Here is a 19,708-nt window from a genome sequence, read left to right on the forward strand (position 1 = left end):
TCTGCCTTGGGTGTAGCGCTGCTGTTTTTTATTGGCTCTGCTCCTGTGCCTTTAACACAGACCCAGAGCAAATCCTTCGTGGCACTGCTTTTGTTCCGCTCTCCAATTTCCCGCACTTTTACAGCACTTCAAACCTTCTTGTTTGGTGATACACTATTGCAAATTATCCCATGAAGAGTGGTACAAAACTGGTACAAAACTGGTGCTGTGAAGATTCTCCACAATGGTCACATGGTACTTGAATCTGCTTTTTTGTGCTGCTTCTGCACTGCTTCTGGGCTGCGTCTAGCATCATCAGAGAACCCCTCGCCAACCATGTGTTCCATCCCCTACTCTTCCTATACTGTTTCCCTGGCCCCTCATGCATCCCTCTGATATTATAGTAATGTTGTTTGCTTGCTGTGCTTTTTGTTTATTTTTTTATATCTTTCACTAAATTTTTGTTTATTTTTTTATATCTTTCACTAAAGGAGCTGTAGCGATGCTCCTGCGCCCCATTAATGCACAATTTCGCTATGTTGCATCCATGAATACAAGCAATGGCTTTCCCATGTACCACCTCCCCATTCAAAGCCTCAACCTTATGTTGTGTGTGGTGTGTCAGTTTCACCCTGCCTAAGTGCTGTCAGACCTTAGGGAAGGAGAGAGTCTTGTAAATGAGCTATCCTCCCCACAGTAACAGAGCGACATTTCGTTATTGCACATTTTCGCTATCCCGCTCCATCGTTTTATGACCCAATTGAGCTTTTAGGAGCTACTGGGGTTGTGTAGGAGTCTCCTTTGACCTTTCCCTCCCGCCCATTATAGAGACAATTTGCTATATCACATGTTCGCTATCCCGCATCCTCGTATTATGGACAAAGTGAGCTTTTCAGAAGGGAGACTACAGGCTTTCTGCTGCTAGTACAGAGGGCTCCCCGCCCCGTCCACTGGATGACATTTTGCCAGGCAGTTTCTCACACACCCCTTGCAGTTTATCCCTCCATTACCTCCCATGGTCGCTCCTCGGAATTGATGCGGGGCGGGGGTTATGCACGGTCGCGACTTCATGTTTTAACACCATAGTGCTTTTAATGGTTTACCCAAAATAACTATTGTTCCTGAGTGACTTCTGCAGGTGATGGAGGCTAGATGAAGAGAGAGATCAGCTGCCAGACTGGTGAAGTGAATCAGTGTGAAAAATGCAGGAATGGTAACGGTAAAAGTTACAAATGCAGGAACAGGCCAATAAAGAAACAGGAGTGGGGCAAGGAAGGAGATGAAACCTCAAGTGTGCAGAAAAATAACAGTTTTGGACCAACTCCCTCACCTTTATTTTTGTACATGCTTGAGATTTCATCTCCTCTCCCCTCCCCTCCCCCTGCTGTTGGTGCCTTCCCTCCTTTGGTTTGAAGGTGTCAGCCCCAGCTAGCTGTTCCTGCAACATGTTGTACATAAAAGCAATAAACCTCACTCAGCTGTGGCAATATTTGGAATCATTCTGATCACATCCCTGCATCCCTGGGTGTCCACAGGCAAAGGTGTACAGGGGCCTTGCACAGACAAAAAAGGCTGCACTAGACAAAATTCTATGTAACTATTAAAGATAAATAGGTGTCCCTCTCCTCCTTTGCCTCTGGCCTCTCTTTATCCTAAAGACTTGTTGAAAAAGTAGTAATATTAAAATGACAGTCACTGCCATATTTTCTTAAGCATTGAGCTCCTCAAAAAGCAAAGCTCAGGGTGGCAGATAAGTTAAAAAATGGTAGGAAGGAAGACCATCCATTTCCTCTGTATAGTACTTGCCTGTCTCCCATAAATGAGGCAACAGCTCCTTCACAGGCACCAGCTAACGCTTATAGCTCTCTGCTTGGACACAGTTTAACCTTGGAGAGCCCTTATGACCATTTTGGGGCGGAAGGGGCACAAGCACAGCCACGGAGGGGCACGTGAGCCAAGAGGATGCCCCAGAGCGCCCCCCCCCCCCGCCCATATGGGAGTCTGGGTAGTAGCGCTCTTACTTCATGCAAGGTTTGGTAAAGTTACAAACAACAGGTGCCAACTCAGAGCCAGTTGGAGTTTGCACGGAGAGAAAACTGAGATGGCAGCACCTATTTCTGGATCATAGGAAGCTGCCCATTACCTGGTCCATTGGCCCATCAAACCCAGTGTTGCCTGCTCTGACTGGCAACAGCAGCTCTGTGGGATCTCAGGCAGAAGTCTTTCACATAACTGCTACTCCATTCCTTTTGACTAGAAATGCCAGGGATTTAAACCTGGGACGTTCTACGCAGTGGTGTAGTGGTAAATTTGGAAGTGCAGGCACACATCATGACAGTCCCCATAGCCATGGCCCCAAGAAGAGCCAAAAATGCAGGCTGCTGTGTTGGTCCATATCAGCAAACCAATTCTAGCAGTTTTCATCTCCACCAGGAACAGGTCTTCTATAAAGCTCACGGGTCTGAATTTCCCATTCACGACTAAGCCACCCCAAAATACTTGGCATTACAAAAGGGAACAGTATATTGTTGGGAAAAATTCATCCCCCCACCCCTTACTGTCAGAATTGCAGCTAAGCTCAGAGGGGACAGGGAATTCTGGGCTGGGGGGTAGATGCTGTCAGCATCCCTGCTAATAAAAACGTGCCAGCACTGTGTCCCTGCGAGCCCTCGCTCCACGACACCATGCAAAGCAGGCGCTCTGCCCCCGAGCGTTCTAGCCACTGCTTGATCCAGCCAACATCCAGCACCAGCTGGGATTTCTATGTGCGACTGGCTGTCTGTGGGGCTGTCTCTCTGACCAGGCACAAGGTTCTTGTGGTAAAATGGATGCTCACAATCTCATGTCACATAATGCCTTATTTTTTCCTTCCATTTTCTTGGTTTTGTGTTGACGTGCTAAACCAGGACAAGAGAAAGCCCTTGATTCAGACACACCTTTAATTGAGCTCCCTTCTACTGCATCCACGTGTGCTTTCTCTTTCTCTTCCCAGGAGAGCAGCCAACCAGAAAACATCCTTGCTGGCACAGGGCAGGCGGGTTTGAGGAATCAAATACAGTGAGAAGGACCATGCAGTTGGGGACAGGCCAGCTCTGTCTTAAAAAGATAGAGAAGAGTTATGGGGTGTGGAGCTGGGAGAGGAATAATGGCAGGGGTGAAAGAAATAAAAAGTGGAGACAGAATGACAATGGAGAAGGATTCCGAGGAGCATTGTAAAAAGAGATGCAAAGGAGGATGGCGTTGTTGTTGTTGTTCAGTCGTTAAGTCGTGTCCGACTCTTCGTGACCCCATGGACCATAGCACGCCAGGCCTTCCTGTCCTCCGCTCTCTCCCGGAGTGTGCTCAAGTTCTGGACATTTTTGTATAGTTGTCTAGAAGAAGGTATTCCATCGATTTCCTCATGCCAAGCTATACCTACCAAAATTCCTTTGTCTATACCAGCCTTCCGTTGTGTGGGACTGCTCCTCCCCATTTCCAGCCAGCACGGCCAATAGCTGGGAATGATGGGAGTTGCAGTCCAACGCATCTGGAGAGCACCAGGTTGGGAAAGGCTGGGTCTATACAGACATTAGATGCGAAGGAGCCTTTGCCCACCTTTGGGTCTGGAGGTGCTTCCAGTCAAGGCTTTTATTGAGTCATCACCCTGCCCTGTTCCTGGAATGTTATGGGGGGTCCAGATGACCATATCTGTTCATAACCCTCCCATGTTGTTGAAAAGTTGCAGCACAGTGCCTTCTGATTGGTAGCACGAGGAGCTCTCTGTCAGAAAGCACCCTGGGTCACCCGACGAAAGATGGCGGCAAGGAGCTGAAAGATGGTGTGCAGCTGTCCCAGGTCCTCTGCGTGTTGAATTTCTGAGGGCCATGATGGACCATCCTTAGCCCACCAATAACGCTTGTTATGTATTAGGAATGATTCAGCAAGAACTAGGGCCCGATCTACACATGCAGCGGAATGAGGTGACAGAATGGACTGCACCACTTCCGGCTCCGGGGGGGGGGGGATTCTTTCGAAAGCTACTCGCATAGCCTCCCCCCCCCAGCAAAAAAAGTCTCTGCAAGTAGAACTCTAGCACATCAGGAAGGAAGATTGTAGCCGAGCTGTTTCCCTGATGTGCTAGGGTGCTTTTTGTTCTTAGTTGCAGGGACTTCTTGTTGTTGTTATTTAATCATGGGAGAGCATCCAAAAAGGGTGGCTGCCCCCCAACTGCAGCAGTGCAGAGCCCTCTTTCCCCTCTGGATTCTACCACCTCATTGCGCTGCATGTGTGGGCTTTGGCACTCCCCTGTTGAGGTATTCTTGGGTACTGCCACTCCACTTCCCCTGTGCATCCTACCATTCTAGCTGTGTAAGCCTGATGGCAGGGCCTGGCTCTCTCTTTTCATTGATGTGAGCTGCTTTGGGAGACAATAATCATCTGAAAAGCAGGATAAAAATACAGTGTGTCAGTAAATAAAATAAGCAAACCTCCCATTGCAAAGCCTCAGGGCCAAACTAGGTAGTTCAATGGTAAGTCCATACGGAACTGCTTCGATCCTTGAGGAGGAGGGGATCTGATTTTAAGAACAAATTGGGCATGCAGGTGAGAGGAGCTGAACCCTCCTCCCTCCCATGGCCTACATCTCCACGGCCCCTCTCCCCGCAAGCATTTTATCTCAGCTAGGGTCGCTTCCAGTATTAGGCTCCCCAGCTCAGAGAAAAATGCTCACAGGGAGGTAGGCCGCTTGCAGGGGGAGAGTTCTGTGCTCCTCACCAATGCACTTTTAAAAGCTTTTGCTTTTAAAATCAGATCTCCACCAGCCCTTTTTCTATGGGTGTCTCTACATGAAGCAAAAGACCCACAAAAACCCAAATCCTTTCCGGAGCTTCCTGCTTTCGGTTTCTTTGCGGGATTAGGAAGGGCTTCTTTACACGGCAACCGCATGGTATGAACTGAGGGTGCGCCTTCCTCCCTCCCTGGCATGTGTGCAAAAGGGGGAATCTTGTTTTCGTAGCTTAACTTTTGCTGTACTGTTTTCTCGCAGCCCCCAGGAAACCTCTGACTTACTTCTGAGTAGGCATAAAACGTAAGATTGTGCTGTAAGTGTGCAACCCTTGGCACACTTACTTGGGAGTAAGCCCCATTGAACTTAATAGGGTGCTCTGAAACAGCAGAGGACGTTGCTTCTGAGCTTGGTGGGGTGGGGGGATCAGATGTGTCTCCTTTCATTATAGGTAGGCATTTTATCCTCTTCTCCCTCCAACTGAGAAATGCGGAGGCAGGAGTTGCAATCGGCAGGGGATTCTTGCCCTCGCGCCTGTCAAATCTGCTCAGGTCTCCTTCCGTGCAATCCTGCTCCCATCCTCATGCCTTTGTCATCCTGACCGTGCCCCCAACAACTGAAAACAAATGCACACAGCGGTTTCTTCCGCTATTGGAGAATTTCACAGGGAGGCCATGGCACTCCTGTTCCATGGGCTGGAAAAAATACCACATTTTTTGCATTTGGGGAAAACACAAGATAGGCTGGGGGAAGTTGTGGGAGGTGCCTTGGATGTTAACAGCGTCATGGAAAGAGCCCACAAACTTCCAGGAGAGAGCCATCTCAGTAGCAGGATAAAAGCTCTGTGTGATGAACTTCTATGTAACGTGGATAGCTCCTTGTCTTCAGCCCTCAGATTCTGCCTTCTTCTGTGGAGCATTTGTTCCCTGCCCCTCCTGATTACAATTTTATTTCTTTTATTTTTTTATATTTTACACTGGGAGGTTGCCACGTTGCAAAGAAAGTGCTGTCCTCCAGCAGCATCTTTATTTGGCTTTGGCAGAGTGGTTTTGTGTTTTGGAGCTCAGAACCCCCGGCACCTCTTCTTTGTACCTAGGTTCTTGGGCAAATTACTTTTGTTTTAGTCTTACCAGTTTGCCTTCTGAGAAATTAGTGTTTTGTACCTTGCCACGCCACTCCGTGGCATTCATTTTATGGATAAGCAAGTCCCCCCTGCCATGGTAGCCTTTTTGTGAAAGTGCCCATGACACACCATCAAAATCCCAAATGTGCCCACTGACCCAAAAAGGTGGGAGCCCCTGTGGGACTAGAGCACGTGCATCAGTTTGTGTAAGGTCCCCTGTTCAATTCCACCCATCTTTAGTCAAATGATTTGAAGTAGCTGGGCTGTAAACACACCTGAGACCCAGGAGAGCCATTGTCAGCTGGAGCAGACAACACTGCTGGGCCAGTGGTCTGACATGGCACAAGGTAACGTCATATGTTCACAGGGTACTAGAAAGCACCCTGGTCCTATCAGGACTCTGCAGTAAAGGAGAAGCTGAGTTCTTGCATGGTGCCCTGGCATGGGTTGAGGCCAAGTCCTCACTTGCCTTCTGCTCTGAAGCAAGAGAATCGGTGCACCTCTGGGTGGATCCCCGTCACTCACAGGTGTTGCACAGCTGCAGATTCAGCAGTATTGTTTCAGCTGTCCTCGTAGTTTGCAGTTGGGGAGTGATTTTCATTTTCTTGGTGATTAGGCAGAGAGAGCCACACCAAACCAGTGCTTAATTCTAGGTTGAGCCCAGTCCTTAACCCATCCCCAAATGCTGTGCATGCAAGAGTCAACATGAGCCAAGTTGTTCAGTAACCCAACCGGAAAGCCTAGCTTTATATAGGATGAATTCCAAGTATCACACCACACTCCACCCCACACACAGGCCTCTTGGCTGCAAAGTAAAAATAAGTATGCGCTGCCACCTTTGGTTCTGTGCCTTAACAGACACATGTCAGGCAGAAATTCAGAGGTGCAGCTTTGCCTATCACTGCATTTCTCATGTCGGAAAAAGCCAAGTTACCCAGCCATTTGGGTTTGTGATGGTTTTAAGACTGCCAGCAGCACAGAAGCGAATATGACAGTCCTCTTGTGATGAAAGGTGTTTCCTGCTTCTCCACCTCATTCTGTGTGTGTTTTTGTGAAGGTGTTGGGCTTTCAGACAGGCAAACTGAAAAGTGAAGAGTCACTTGAGAGAAACTATCAGAGGGAATAAGGCTCTTCCCTCTATAAAACTGTTCCGGAGGAGATCTGGCGGAAGTTAGCAGAAGGCCAGAGGTTTCTCAGAAATGTTCAGAGGAAAACAATCTCTCAGCTGCCCTAAACACCACAGGAACTGTCTTAGGTTCATTGACGTTTAGAACAACTATGGAAATGTAAAACATCAAAAGCTTCGGCTGGAGACAGAACATAGCTGCTCTGTGGTAGAGTACATGTACTGGAAGCATATAGTCTTACGATCTTCAGCCTCCTGCTAAAAGAAATCTGTCAGTGCAACCCTATACGTGTCTACACAGAAGTAAGCCCCACTGAGTTCAGTGGGACTTACACTCAGATAAGGGTATACAGGATTGGAGCTGTAGTCAAATAGGTTTATATCCATTAATTAATCCATGACATCTGCATATATTTGCATATGACTATAGTTTTGAATCAAAAAGCATGCTGTTCCTTGTTTTTAGATGTTGCATCTATATGTTGCAGCAGGTGCCATCATAGAGAAGAGGCATTCTGTCCTCTGTGAGGGGGGAAGGCCTCTTCCAAGTTGGCACCTTCTAAGTTGCCACTTGCAATTTGTGTAATTTCTTATATATTAAGAAAGAATCAACTTTTTTGGCTGCCTAATTATTTCACCAATTAGAAAACTGGTTAATTCTGCTAACCAAATAATTGATTAAAGCAGGGGTGGAGAACCTTTTTTTCCTGTCAGGAGCCACATGCACTCAGGGTAATCTGTGTGTGTGCATGTATGTATTTAATTTCTATACCGCCCAATAGCCGAAGCTGTCTGGGTGGCTCAGAAAAATCTGTCAAGGCTACACCTTCTCTCTCTCTCCTTCTTCCTGCCCAGTGTGGACCACTAGGAGAGAGACAGTTTGCTCTTGCTAGAGGTCTTGCAGAAGACTTGAAATCAGGCTGAGGGCTGCAGACCCAGGAACACAGGTTCCTCTCCCCTGGATTAAAGGATGCAGCTCTAATCCCTGGTCCAAAATAGATGTAACAGCAGCAGACACGTCTTTAAACATGGATCTGCCTCTGTGTGTGTGTGTGTGCAATTTAGAGGGCCAGATGATGTGTTTGTGCTAGGCCTACCTGTAGCCTCTCTCCCTGAATGCATTTCTCCTGGGCCTTCCCACCAGTTGATGCAGACTTCTGGTTACTATGTATCTCAGATTCACGGGGCTGGGAAGCACCTCTTCCTGAGGTCTGGAAGAGGGCTGCTAGTCAGAATAAACAGTATTGGGCAGGATGGCCTATACATCTTCACTCTGGCGCCATTCCCACATGCAACCACCCACACGGCTGTCTACTGAGAATGCACCAACAGGACACGCTGTTCTTGTGAAGAAGCCTCTCCATGTGACTGCAGCTATTTGAACAGAAGCTGTAATTCAAGCAGGCTGCCCCATGATTGAATCAGTCTTCTGTACCCATACGACAGTGCTACCATTATCCTAGGATGGGAGCCTGAGCATATGGTTGGAGTAAGTAGGATCCAACAAATAAACCTGTTACAACATTTCTTCTCCAGTGTTACCTTGACTTGTACACATCACACCCACCCTAACAAACTTTTTATTCACAGAGTGTATAAAGTGTGGTAAAATGGGGAGAATTCTAATCTGTATTGATTAATTTAAGTGCAGAATTCTAATCTGTATTGATGGTTATGGAGCCGTATTTTAGTAATCTTCCAGATTATTTAATCTGGAACAAAAGTGTGTGATCTTTTGCAGGGACCCTCAGACAATGCATTCGCAAAAAGATCCTGGTTTTTTTTGTCCATTTTCCCTTTTATGTCATTTGTGCCTCACTGAGGAAGGAACCGGGCACATCTGGTTTTGGGAGAGGCTGCATAATATATTTAACGATGCCAATTTCCTTTGGGGCATTTTTACGCAAGGAGGAAAATGCTGTGTTGTTTTCTCACAGCTGAATACATGAAATACGCAAATGTAGCCAAATTAATGTTAAGGGAGATAACCCATAGGCCAGAACATTCTCAGTTTGAGATTGGGAGAACAGCTAAAAACTAAAGGGGTGGGATTTAGGTTTGCCAGCTGAGCAGGAAAATATTACCTTGGTTTGCTCCTGTGCCTTTAATAGCTGTTTGATCTCTTGTGCCTTAACAGCTGTTTAGGATTGCCAACTGACCAGGAAAAATCCTGATTTGCTCCTGTGCCTTTAACAGCTGTTTGACCTGCAAGTGAGGCTTTTCATGGCACAGAGATAAAGCATTATCACCTTTTAATGTGTCCACAACAGAAGTTTTGTGCTTCCTGTGCTGCTCCCAATACTGTTTCTTCTTCCTTATTTTAGGAAGAAAATATCAACAACACAGAAAGACAGGGAATTCTTTGAGGTAAGGAACAGGGACATAAAGTTTGTCTCCACCTTAAGCAGAAATTATGGTGTTGGAATAGATAAATTACAGGAAGTCATATTTGTGACTGAATTGAGTTGATCACAAAGAAAGCCAAACTGCCTTAAAACTGGCCAGGCGCTAACTGTATGTCACCTCAAGATGTAGCAGTCTTTAAAGTGACCAGAATGCAGCTTCCCATCAATCCAACGCAATGTATCTCCAGGGGAAGAGGCCATAAGCCAGGGCCAAACTAAACATTGTGTGAGGGCTGTGATTGGATCTCCTGACGTATTTTAAAATGCAGACGTTGATCCCTGTGGCTCCTTCTTTTCCTTTACAAATGCGGGAAACTCAAATCCAGTTCTTGCAAAAATGCCCTATTGGTTAAAAAGAAAAAGAAAAATGTTTTAAAAAGCGGTGCCCTTGTTTGCATTTAGTGCTTATACAACTTCGCCTCCTATGTGGCTTTCGTGACATTCAGACAGAAGAAATTCAAGGAAATCCAGTGTGAAGTTGGCAGATTGCTCCGCTCAAACATATTCAATCCTGCTCTGAGAGAGAGAACCGAACCCAAGGAGAAGATGAAAACGGACGTTACCAAGGAGGTGAAGAAAGTCACTTTCCCCTATCGCAAGTATGGCTTCATTCACTTCCTTCTGCCCCACTTACATTTTATAAATGTTAAAATAATTTTTTGCGCAGAATTTAATATTTTGAAAATAATATTTTATACAAATTACAGAAGCATCACATATGATTTTCTGTTTATTATTATATTGTAACATAGAAAATGTAGTGGAAGTTGAACGTAATTGTTACACTTATAATGGATATATTTGTTAGACTTATTCCAGTAATGCACAAATATGTCCAGTTTTCAATAAACATAGCAGTTTGGGGTAAGACAGAAGTTCTTTGCAAAGAGTAGACACAGTCAGTTTTTCAACTGTTTTGTGAACTTGGCTTTGCTAATTACTTTACAGATATACATTCTAGCAAATCAAATGTTGGAACAGACATCAGTCCTGCCTCTCCCCTCATATTTCAGACTGATTATCTTGTCTTTGACTTAAAAAACAAACAAACATGTTTCTTTATACGTCTATTCTTCCTCTTACACTTTTTTAAAAAAGTTGTAAAACTGCTCCAGGGATTGGAGGGAGGTGCGCTGCTGATGTCACTGCTGCTAACCACTATGAGCTCATCACAGACAGCTATTCCTCAGTTCAAATTGAGCTATGCCAAAAGCACACTTAACAATTTTTTCAGAGCTTGTCCCAGAACAGAAAAATGTATGTTTGTATTGAATGTGATAAGGGTGCTTCCATATCTGGCCCCATTGCTCTTTTAAAAAGCTCTTTGCCTTCACACTTACTTGGCATCTTTTAATGAGTTATTTTTAAAAACTTTTTCTCAAAGGAGTACAGAGGCCAGGCAGCCAGCCATAAGAAGTGTCATGGACCAGCGATCACCAGTGCTTAGTACTTTGCTGCCTCTGGCTAAAGACAGTGCTCAGTACCTTTTCCAGGATCATTACCTTCATCCTGGCAAAACTTCCCCAAGCTACATTCCTGAAGACCTGCCAGAGTTGTCCTCAGTCGTAACAACATCCAAGTAAGGAGAAAGGACCATTCCACACCTTGACTAGTTCATACAACACAACAACCCACACTCAACCCATGTTCAAAGTTGAGTGTGGGTTGTTGAATTGTGGGTTGGGGTGTTGTGTGAACTTAGTTGCTCTAACCACAAACAACCCACGGTTCACAACCTAACAACAAACCATAGGTTCTCTTTGTCTGTTATTCATGGTTAACAAACCATGTTTGGTTATCACAGCTGGGTTCACACAACACAACCCATGCTCCAACAGCAAACCATGCTCAACCCATACTCAACCTTGAGTGTGGGTTGTGTCATGTGAATACCGCCATTATGTGGCAGCAAAACTGGACTTGCCACTGAGCCTACACCCAACAGGGAACTGCAGCCCACATGAGAAGGGGACGTGGTCTTATGGAGAACACCGTGAGGGCCGTATTTAGCTCCTGAGAGGTCTGGATTTAGCCCCTGGCCTCAGGTTCCACACCCCTGCTCTAAATTCTACACTGCACAGTTCACTGGCTTGCACTTTGTCCTATAAACATTTCATCCCGGTTTGAGATTTTACTGTGGCATTGCTCTTGGGCTTGCTCGGGCTGTACAATGACCTTACACCAAGGCCTCTTTGTCCCACAGGATTGGCATTATTGGAGCTCCTCGCAGAAAATTCATTCCTCACACGCTCATGCCCATTGGGACTGTGGAGGAGGAGGAGGACATGGAAAGTTTAAGGACAAGAACAAGTGGCTCTTCGATCCTCTCCCGGGGTGGTCAAGGTAGTGGAAGCCACCCGTCTCTTTCGAGGGCTACCACTGAAGGAGACTATGCTGAGACTCTCCAGTAGCACACATTAGCATTAGGAATAATATTTCTGTGTATTAAATACATTTCTTTGAAGTTTCTGCTGATCAGTGTTTGAATTTTATCCCTTGTTACTCAAGCCTGTGGGAAAGTATGGCCAGCTAAATATATTTGATGGCTTTTTGAGGCTAACTTTTAAGAGGTTTTTTAATTACAAAATGGCATAAGTGACAATCTACTTTGTCAGGTGTTGAGGTAGAACTGGTGAAAACAAGGTGGAAAAGTCAGTAAACAGCTGACCAAAAGGAAGTGATCTAAAACAGGGGTAGCAAACCTTTTTGGGCCTGTGGACACATTTGGCAGTTTGAGAAACTGTCCTGGGCACCACCACAAAATGGGCACCCTGCAGAGGAAAGCATCAGCCTGCGGCTACCTGCCATCTTCATTTTCTAAGGATGTCTGTGCACCCCATGGGTAGCCCAGAGACATTCACGGGAAAAAGAAGATGGGACCAGCTAGAGGCCCTCGCTTGACTCTGAGGCAATCCCAGCTGCCAGTAAGAGACTTTGTTATTTTTTAAACAATGAATAGTGGGAAGGGTTGGGCACCTTGGCGGGTGCCAAGAAAAGTAGTGCACTGGTGCTCGCAGGTGCCACATTGTTCTAAAGGGACAGTAATTGTACAAATTATGCAGAATCTTTATGGTGTTCATAGAAACCATAGCCTTTCAAAAGCCCCACATGGACACAGTCAAATTTCTGTAGGGACTCCTGTTCAACTGTCTCACATTCTGTGCATCCACATGATTTGATCTTTCTTACTCTGAGGTCCACAAGCTTGTGTCCAGGCCCTGGGAGATCCAAATTACAATAATTTCACAGAAGTCTACAAAACAAACCATACTACAAACCTATTATCGGTTTTATACCAGCTTACTAGAATCCTGGGAAGTGGGAATGGAATGAGTGACAGAGCTCTTTAGGACTCGCAGGGTGGGCCTATCTGTTGACGGAAGGGTTCCCTGGGAGAGCAAATGCACAATGACTCCTGAAGCAGTTTAAGTCCAATATGGATACCAACATAGAGCTTTCATTGGTCGGCTTTGTAAAATGTATAAATTGCCTTCCATTTCTCCTAAGATCCCAAGGCAATATACAATGCATAAAAACGCACACTAAAAAACTGTCAAAACATGTTCAAGTTGGAGTAAAGACTAAAACAAGCAGCAGTATATTTAAGACACCAAACATCTCCAAAGGCATGGCAGAACAGGTAGGTTTCCTATTTGGAAAGCAGGCAAGGCGCATCTTCCTAGGGTGGGTGTTCCAAAGCAGTGATGCTGTAACAGAGAAGCTGCTGCCTGCATCTTCACTGTACAAACCTCCCTAAGAGGTGATGTGTGTTGCATTTCAGGCGGCTTGGGGGCATCAACTGGAAGTTCCTGCTCTGCAGGTCTAGGGCACCTTGTTTGATTATATCCTCTGCTTTTGGCACGCTGTAGGTGGCTAATGTGCAATCTTGGGCATGATATTTTACCTTCAGTTCCTTCTCCACCCCCTTGTATGAAATGACACTACGACGCCAGTGTGCCCTATCGATCTCTAAAAACATTGTATCCTGGTTAACTCACCATTTCACTATTTTAATTACCCACACACCATCTGATACCATTCTGATAACTGCCCAGGACTCCAGGGAGCAAACTGGGAACCTCAAGGTCAGAAGCTGACATCAAACTTGGTAAGCTCCCTGGAACAGTGAATACCTGAGCCAGGAGGCCTATTCAAGTACAGAAGGGAATGGATGCAACAGTAGACCCTGCATCTGGCAGTCGGCATGATAAAGCCTCTAGATCAGGGTTCCCCAAACTTTTTGGGCCAGTGGGATCATTTGGAATTTTAAGAGAGCATTGTGAGTGCTCTCACAAAATGGCTGCCATGGGGGGGTTACTCATTCATATAAAATGGCTGCAGTGATAGGCATGGCTTGTCACAGAAACAGGGCCAGCCCTCCCATTAGATGGGGTGAGTCCCCCACCTGAGGCAGCAGAGCATGAGGAGTGGCGAAGCGTGTGCTCCCCGACCGTGGCCCCCTCCAGCGGGTGCTCAGGTGAGTCCCGCCAGCCACTCCCCCATCATGGCATTTATTGCAGAGGGAGAGCAGCCAGCGGGGCTCTCTGGAGGAACCGCATGCTTGGCGACACAAGTGGCTGCTCCAGCTGCTCTCAGCCATCCGCCCTCATGCTCACGCTGAGAATCCTCTCAGCACAAGCCAGTGGTCAGGTGGGCTCTCTGGAAAGCCACGTCAGCTGGAGGAAGCGGCTGGTGAGGCTCTTCAGAAAGCTGGCCAGGTCCAAATGCCTGGCCCTGAGGGGGCCTTACCTCAGAGCGAGGCATTCTGGGAGGGGTGTTCCAGGAGACTGCCCACATTATAGGCTCTCCAGAGGGCCACCAGTGGTGGTGGTGGGTGGATGTGGGGGCGTACACAACGGCCATGTCAACGGGGGTGAGGGTGTGCAGGGCAGGCGACCACGACGGCGAGGAAGATGGAAGAGGGGACGTGCACAGGGCACATGAGCTCTTTCACTGGCACTGCACAAAATACTCATTTCCCAGAAGGCAAACTGGTGAGACTAAAATAAAGGGAACTTGCCCAAGAACCAAAGTAAAAGCACAGGTAGGGTCTGAGCTGCAAAACACAAAATCGCTCTTTTGAACCCCAGTAAAGATGGTGCTGGAGGGCAGCCCTTAGCTTTGCAGCATGCCAGTCTCCCAGTTTTAAAAAAACAAGTTAAAACACCTTAAGAAATAAAATACAGATCAGGAGGGGAAGGGAGCTTGGCATGCCCCATGCTGGGACCCCAAGCTCTGGACAGAGCAGACCTGGTAAATACTAAGAGCTTGGCTGTCTGTCCTTTCTGCCTTGGCCTGGTCAAAAGAGCAGCACCTGCTCCATTTCAGGCTCCAGCTTCTCCACACCCTCCTGGCACTGATCCTCCTGGCTGGGTCTGCCTGGCGCAAACCAAGCAGCAGCCCCACAACAACACTGGTGAAGTGGAAGCGCTGGCATTGAAGCCTATCTAATCCAAATAATGTGAGTGCTGGATGAAATGTACCTTACTAAGAAAAAGAAACAACACTATATTGCCAGATTCTGATGGAAAGTGACAGCTCCGTAATAATCAAAGGAACAGCCAAAAAAATCTCGGGGGGTGGGGGGAGGGGGGGTTTCATGTGTAACCAACTGAAATGAATGAGCTGGAGCAGCCACAGATTGCTTTGAACTGGTAGGGGCTACTGAGTGATGCAATCACCATCCAGGGAGCCTTTATGCAGCCAACTATTACAGCTACTAGAATTACTCTTACTACACTTCTAGAACTCTTACTTCTGCTGTGACCATTACAGCTACTATGAGCTACAGCTCTTTGGCTCCTTCAGTGGTCACCTAGCAGTATCCAGTCCATCAGGCTACCTGGACTGTTTCCAGGCCAGCTGGTTCTTATAAGATCTGTAACTTTAAGCACTGGTGCCCGGCCCTTCATTTCTCCTGCTCTCTCCCCACCTCTTCTTCCCTTTATGTCACTAATTGTAAGCAGGCAAGAACTGTCTTGTTTTTTTATTGATCTGCAACCTGCTTTGGTAGCCTTTTTGACTGAAGAGCTGGGTAAAAATGCTTTAAATAATAACAATAGAAAAGTAAAACCCTTTCCCCTGCCAGCCATTTTCCCATTCAGAATTGCTTCCCATTGCTTTCCCATCTAGAGATCCTTGTCTCTCCCCATCCCTTTTTATTTATTAGCAATACTTCTATCCTACTTCTCATTTGCACAAAACTGGAAGTGGTTTGCAACAACAACATAAAAAAAAGAAGAATACAATAAATACACAATAGTGCAATATGAAAGATGGTTCAACACATTTCATGGCTGGGGGAAAGCTAAAGTAAAAAGATAAGTTCTCAATAAATGCCTAAAACACACCAGTGTTGTGGCCTGGCATACCACAGAGGGTGTCTGGGTTGTCTCTCCTGGACCAACCCAGAATTCCCGATTCAGACGTCATGTGAAACAATGCAGCGACAGAGGGCCCTGGGTTGTTTCCCTCCTCCCAGCTTGCAGCAGGACCGATCAGGCGGCAGGAGCCAGCACGTTTATTCCCACTTCATTCGAGGTTTTTTTTTTAAAACAACAACAACCCTGGGTTATTGTGATGTCTAATCCAATCTATCCTTTCTTGGATATAGATGCTGCATTATTATTAGATGACTTCTGGCAGTGTCACTGGTTGAAATGGAGGTGGGGGAAATCAGGATGGAATATGATGATAAACTGCATAACTTGCTGTTGTAAACGCCAAAGCACAGCTGTGGAATATTATGCTCAACATGTCATTTTGCTCCTGAAGCCAATATGAACCTGGCAAATTCTCATTTGCCTCTCACTGCCTGTAACCCCATGTTACATTTCCTGGGCAAGCATTCATACAAGCCCAGAACATGAGCGGTGGTGGAGTTGCAGCTTTAGATTCCTTGCCAAGAAGGATGTTTAGTGTGTCCTCGGCTGACATTGGCTGGCTCTTCAGCAAGATTCCCCAAACTGAAGTTTACTCAGTGACAAGAGATACTTTTATGCGATATATCTCCGGGGAAGTGGAGGTTTTAGCTCCTAACATGGGTGCCTCACACTTGCAGAAGCATGCAATTCGCTGAGGACTGGTTCCATATGAGGGTGAATCATCTTTCCAATAGGAGAAAGTGAGTCAGGAGCAAAGCGCTTTTCGCAAGCTGTTATGCCCAGGGGTCAAGAGAGAAATATCCACTCTTGATAATGACATGGTACAGCTGGGAGTAATGAAAAGCACGGCCCATTGTTTCAGCAATCAACCCCACCCACCATTTCCATGCCTTGTGTTGTCCTGCATCCAAAGTGCCACTGAGCCACCTCAGAACACACTGTCAAGCCACAGGGTTTCTACTGACTTCTTTTAAACAAGGCATCCACAGACTGATTGACTGATTGATTTCTGGAACCAACCAAGGCAGTTTACAAAAGTTTACAAGTTGCAGGTTGTTTATTAATAATTCTACATTACTATTATTTAAAAATGAAACCAGCCAACCTGGTGGCTCTGCATTTCAAACACACACCCACACCCAAAATTGCCAACTAATATGGGTCTAGGAATTACAATCTGAGATCAAACCTCAGTAGCTGGACTTCAGGCAACACCCTATCTCTCTGCCTTGGGGCATCAATTCTACCTACAAACTTAACCTCCCCCTCCACCCTTTAATTAGTCAGCTGGCATGCCCTTCTTCCCCCTTCATGGATCACTGCCTTGTTGTGGCGAAGGGGCTTGCGTAACTCAGTGAAGCCATAAGCTATGCCGTGCAGGGCCACCCAGGACGGACAGGTCATGGCAGAGAGTTCTGACAAAATGTGGTCCACTGGAGAAGGAAATGGCAACCCACTCCAGTATTCTTGCCAAGAAAACCCCATGGAACGTATCACAAGGCTAAAAGTGATGACGCCGGAAGATGAGCCGCACAGGTCAGAAGGTGTCCAATATACTACTGGGGAAGAGCAGAGGGTATTTCCAAGCAGCACCAAAAAGGGTGAAGTGGCTGGGCCAAAGCCGAAAGGACACTCAGCTGTGGATGTGTCTGGTGGTGAAAAGAAAATCCGATGATGTAAAGAACAATATTGTTTAGGAACCTGGAATGTCAGATCAATGAATCAAGGTAAGCTGGAGGTGGTCAAACATGAGATGGCAAGATTGGACATCGACACCTTGGGAATCAGCGAACTCAAATGGACAGGCATGGGCAAATTTAATTCAGGTGACCATCATATCTACTACTGTGGGCAAGAATCCCTTAGAAGAAATGGAGTAGCACTCATAGTCAACAAAAGGGTGGGAAAAGCAGTCCTGGGGTACAATCTTAAAAACGACAGAATGATCTCAGTACGAATCCAAGGCAAACCATTCAACATCACAGTAATTCAAGTCTATGCCCCAACCACTGAGGCCGAAGAAGCTGAGGTTGATCGGTTCTGTGAAGACCCAACACCTTCTTGAACTAACACCAAAACAAGATGTCCTCTTCATCATAGGGGATTGGAATGCTAAAGTAGGAAGTCAAGAAATCACCGGGATAACAGGCAGGCATGGCCTTGGTGTACAAAATGAAGCAGGACAAAGGCTAATAGAGTTTTGCCAAGAGAACATGCTAATCTTGGCAAACACTCTTTTCCAACAGCACAACAGATGACTCTACACATGGACATCACCAGATGGTCAATATCGAAATCAGATTGATTACGTACTTTGCAGCCAAAGATGGAGAAGCTCTATACAGTTAGTCAAAACAAGACCTGGAGCTGACTGTGGCTCAGATCATGAGCTTCTTGTTGCAAAATTTCGGCTTAAATGGAAGAACGTAGGGAAAACCACTCAACCATTCAGGTATGACCTAAATCATATCCCTTATGAATATACAGTGGAGGTGACAAATAGATTTCAGGGATTAGACCTGATAGACAGAGTGCCTGAGGAACTATGGACGGAGGTCCGTCACATTGTTCAGGAGGCAGCAACTCAATCCATCCCAAAGAAAAAGAAATGCAAGAAAGCCAAGGGGCTGTCTGATGAGGCTTTACAAGAAGCTGAGGAAAGAAGGGAAGCGAAAAGCAAGGGAGAAAGGGGAAGATACACCCAACTGAATGCAGAGTTCCAGAGAATAGCAAGGAGAGACAAGAAGGCCTTCTTAAATGAACAATGCAAAGAAATAGAAGAAAACAATAGAATGGGAAAAACTAGAGATCTGTTCAAGAAAATTGGAGATATCAAGGGAACATTTTGTGCAAAGACAGGCATGATAAAGGACAAAGAAGGCAGGGACCTAACAGAAGCAGATGAGATTAAGAAGAGGTGGCAAGAATACACAGAAGAACTATACAGGAAAGATCTGAATGTCCCTGATAGCCATGATAGTGCGGTCACTGAACTTGAGCCAGACATCCTCGAGAGTGAAGTCAAGTGGGCCTTAGGAAGCATTACTAACAACAAAGCTAGCGGAGATGACAGTCTTCCAGCTGAGCTATTTAAAATCCTAAAAGATGATGCTGTTAAAGTGCTGCACTCAACATGCCAACCAATTTGGAACACTCAACAGTGGCCACAAGACTGGAAAAGGTCAGTTTACATTCCAATTCCAAAGAAGGGCAATGCCAAAGAGTGTTCAAACTACCATACAGTTGCATTCATTTCACATGCCAGCAAGGTCATGCTCAAAATCCTACAAGCTAGGCTTCAGCAGTATGTGAACCGAGAACTACCGGAAGTACAAGCGGGGTTTCGAAGAGGCAGAGGAACTAGAGATCAAATCGCCAACATTCGCTGGATCATGGAGAAAGCAAGAGAATTCCAGAAAAACCTCTATTTCTGCTTCATTGACTACGCTAAAGCCTTTGATTGTGTGGATCACAACAAACTGTGGCAAATTCTGAAAGAGATGGGAGTACCAGACCACCTTACCTGTCTCCTGAGAAACCTGTACGAGGGTCAAGAAGCAATAGTAAGAACCGGCCATGGAACAACCGATTGGTTCAAAATTGGGAAAGGAGTACGACAAGGCTGTATATTGTCGCCCTGCTTATTTAATTTATATGCAGAGTACATCACGAGAAACGCTGGGTTGGATTAATCACAGGTCAGAATTAAGATTGCTGGGAGAATTATCAACAACCTCAGATACGCAGATGATACCACCCTAATGGCAGAAAGCGAAGAGGATCTCAAGAGCCTCTTGTTGAGGGTGAAAGTGGAGAGTGCAAAAGTTGGTTTGAAACTCAACATTAAAAAAACTAAGATCATGGCATCTGGCCCCATCACTTCCTGGCATATGGAAGGGGAAGAAATGGAAGCAGGGACAGATTTTATTT

At 46.0% G+C, this 19,708-nt stretch overlaps 1 protein-coding gene across 4 annotated transcripts in view; it reads left to right on the forward strand.

The window, feature by feature from the left end:
• Positions 1–11,869, forward strand: part of PPP1R36 (protein phosphatase 1 regulatory subunit 36) — a 39,818-nt gene extending 27,949 nt beyond the window's left edge. For 3 of the 4 annotated variants that reach the window (XM_084837050.1, XM_084837028.1, XM_084837017.1), the window contains 4 exons: positions 9,315–9,357; positions 9,798–9,994; positions 10,780–10,974; positions 11,599–11,869. In XM_084837050.1, the coding sequence (XP_084693176.1) occupies positions 9,315–9,357; positions 9,798–9,994; positions 10,780–10,974; positions 11,599–11,806 (643 nt within the window). In that variant the 3' untranslated portion in view covers positions 11,807–11,869. The remainder of the gene's footprint in view (positions 1–9,314; positions 9,358–9,797; positions 9,995–10,779; positions 10,975–11,598) is intronic. The other variant, XM_084837039.1, reaches the window with a different exon arrangement.
• The last annotated feature ends 7,839 nt before the right edge of the window (positions 11,870–19,708 follow it).

Source organism: Heloderma suspectum, chromosome 1 (genome assembly GCF_057233095.1).
Source record: "Heloderma suspectum isolate Gila_16-S chromosome 1, 16-S_ref, whole genome shotgun sequence".
Taxonomy (NCBI): Eukaryota; Metazoa; Chordata; class Lepidosauria; order Squamata; family Helodermatidae; genus Heloderma; species Heloderma suspectum.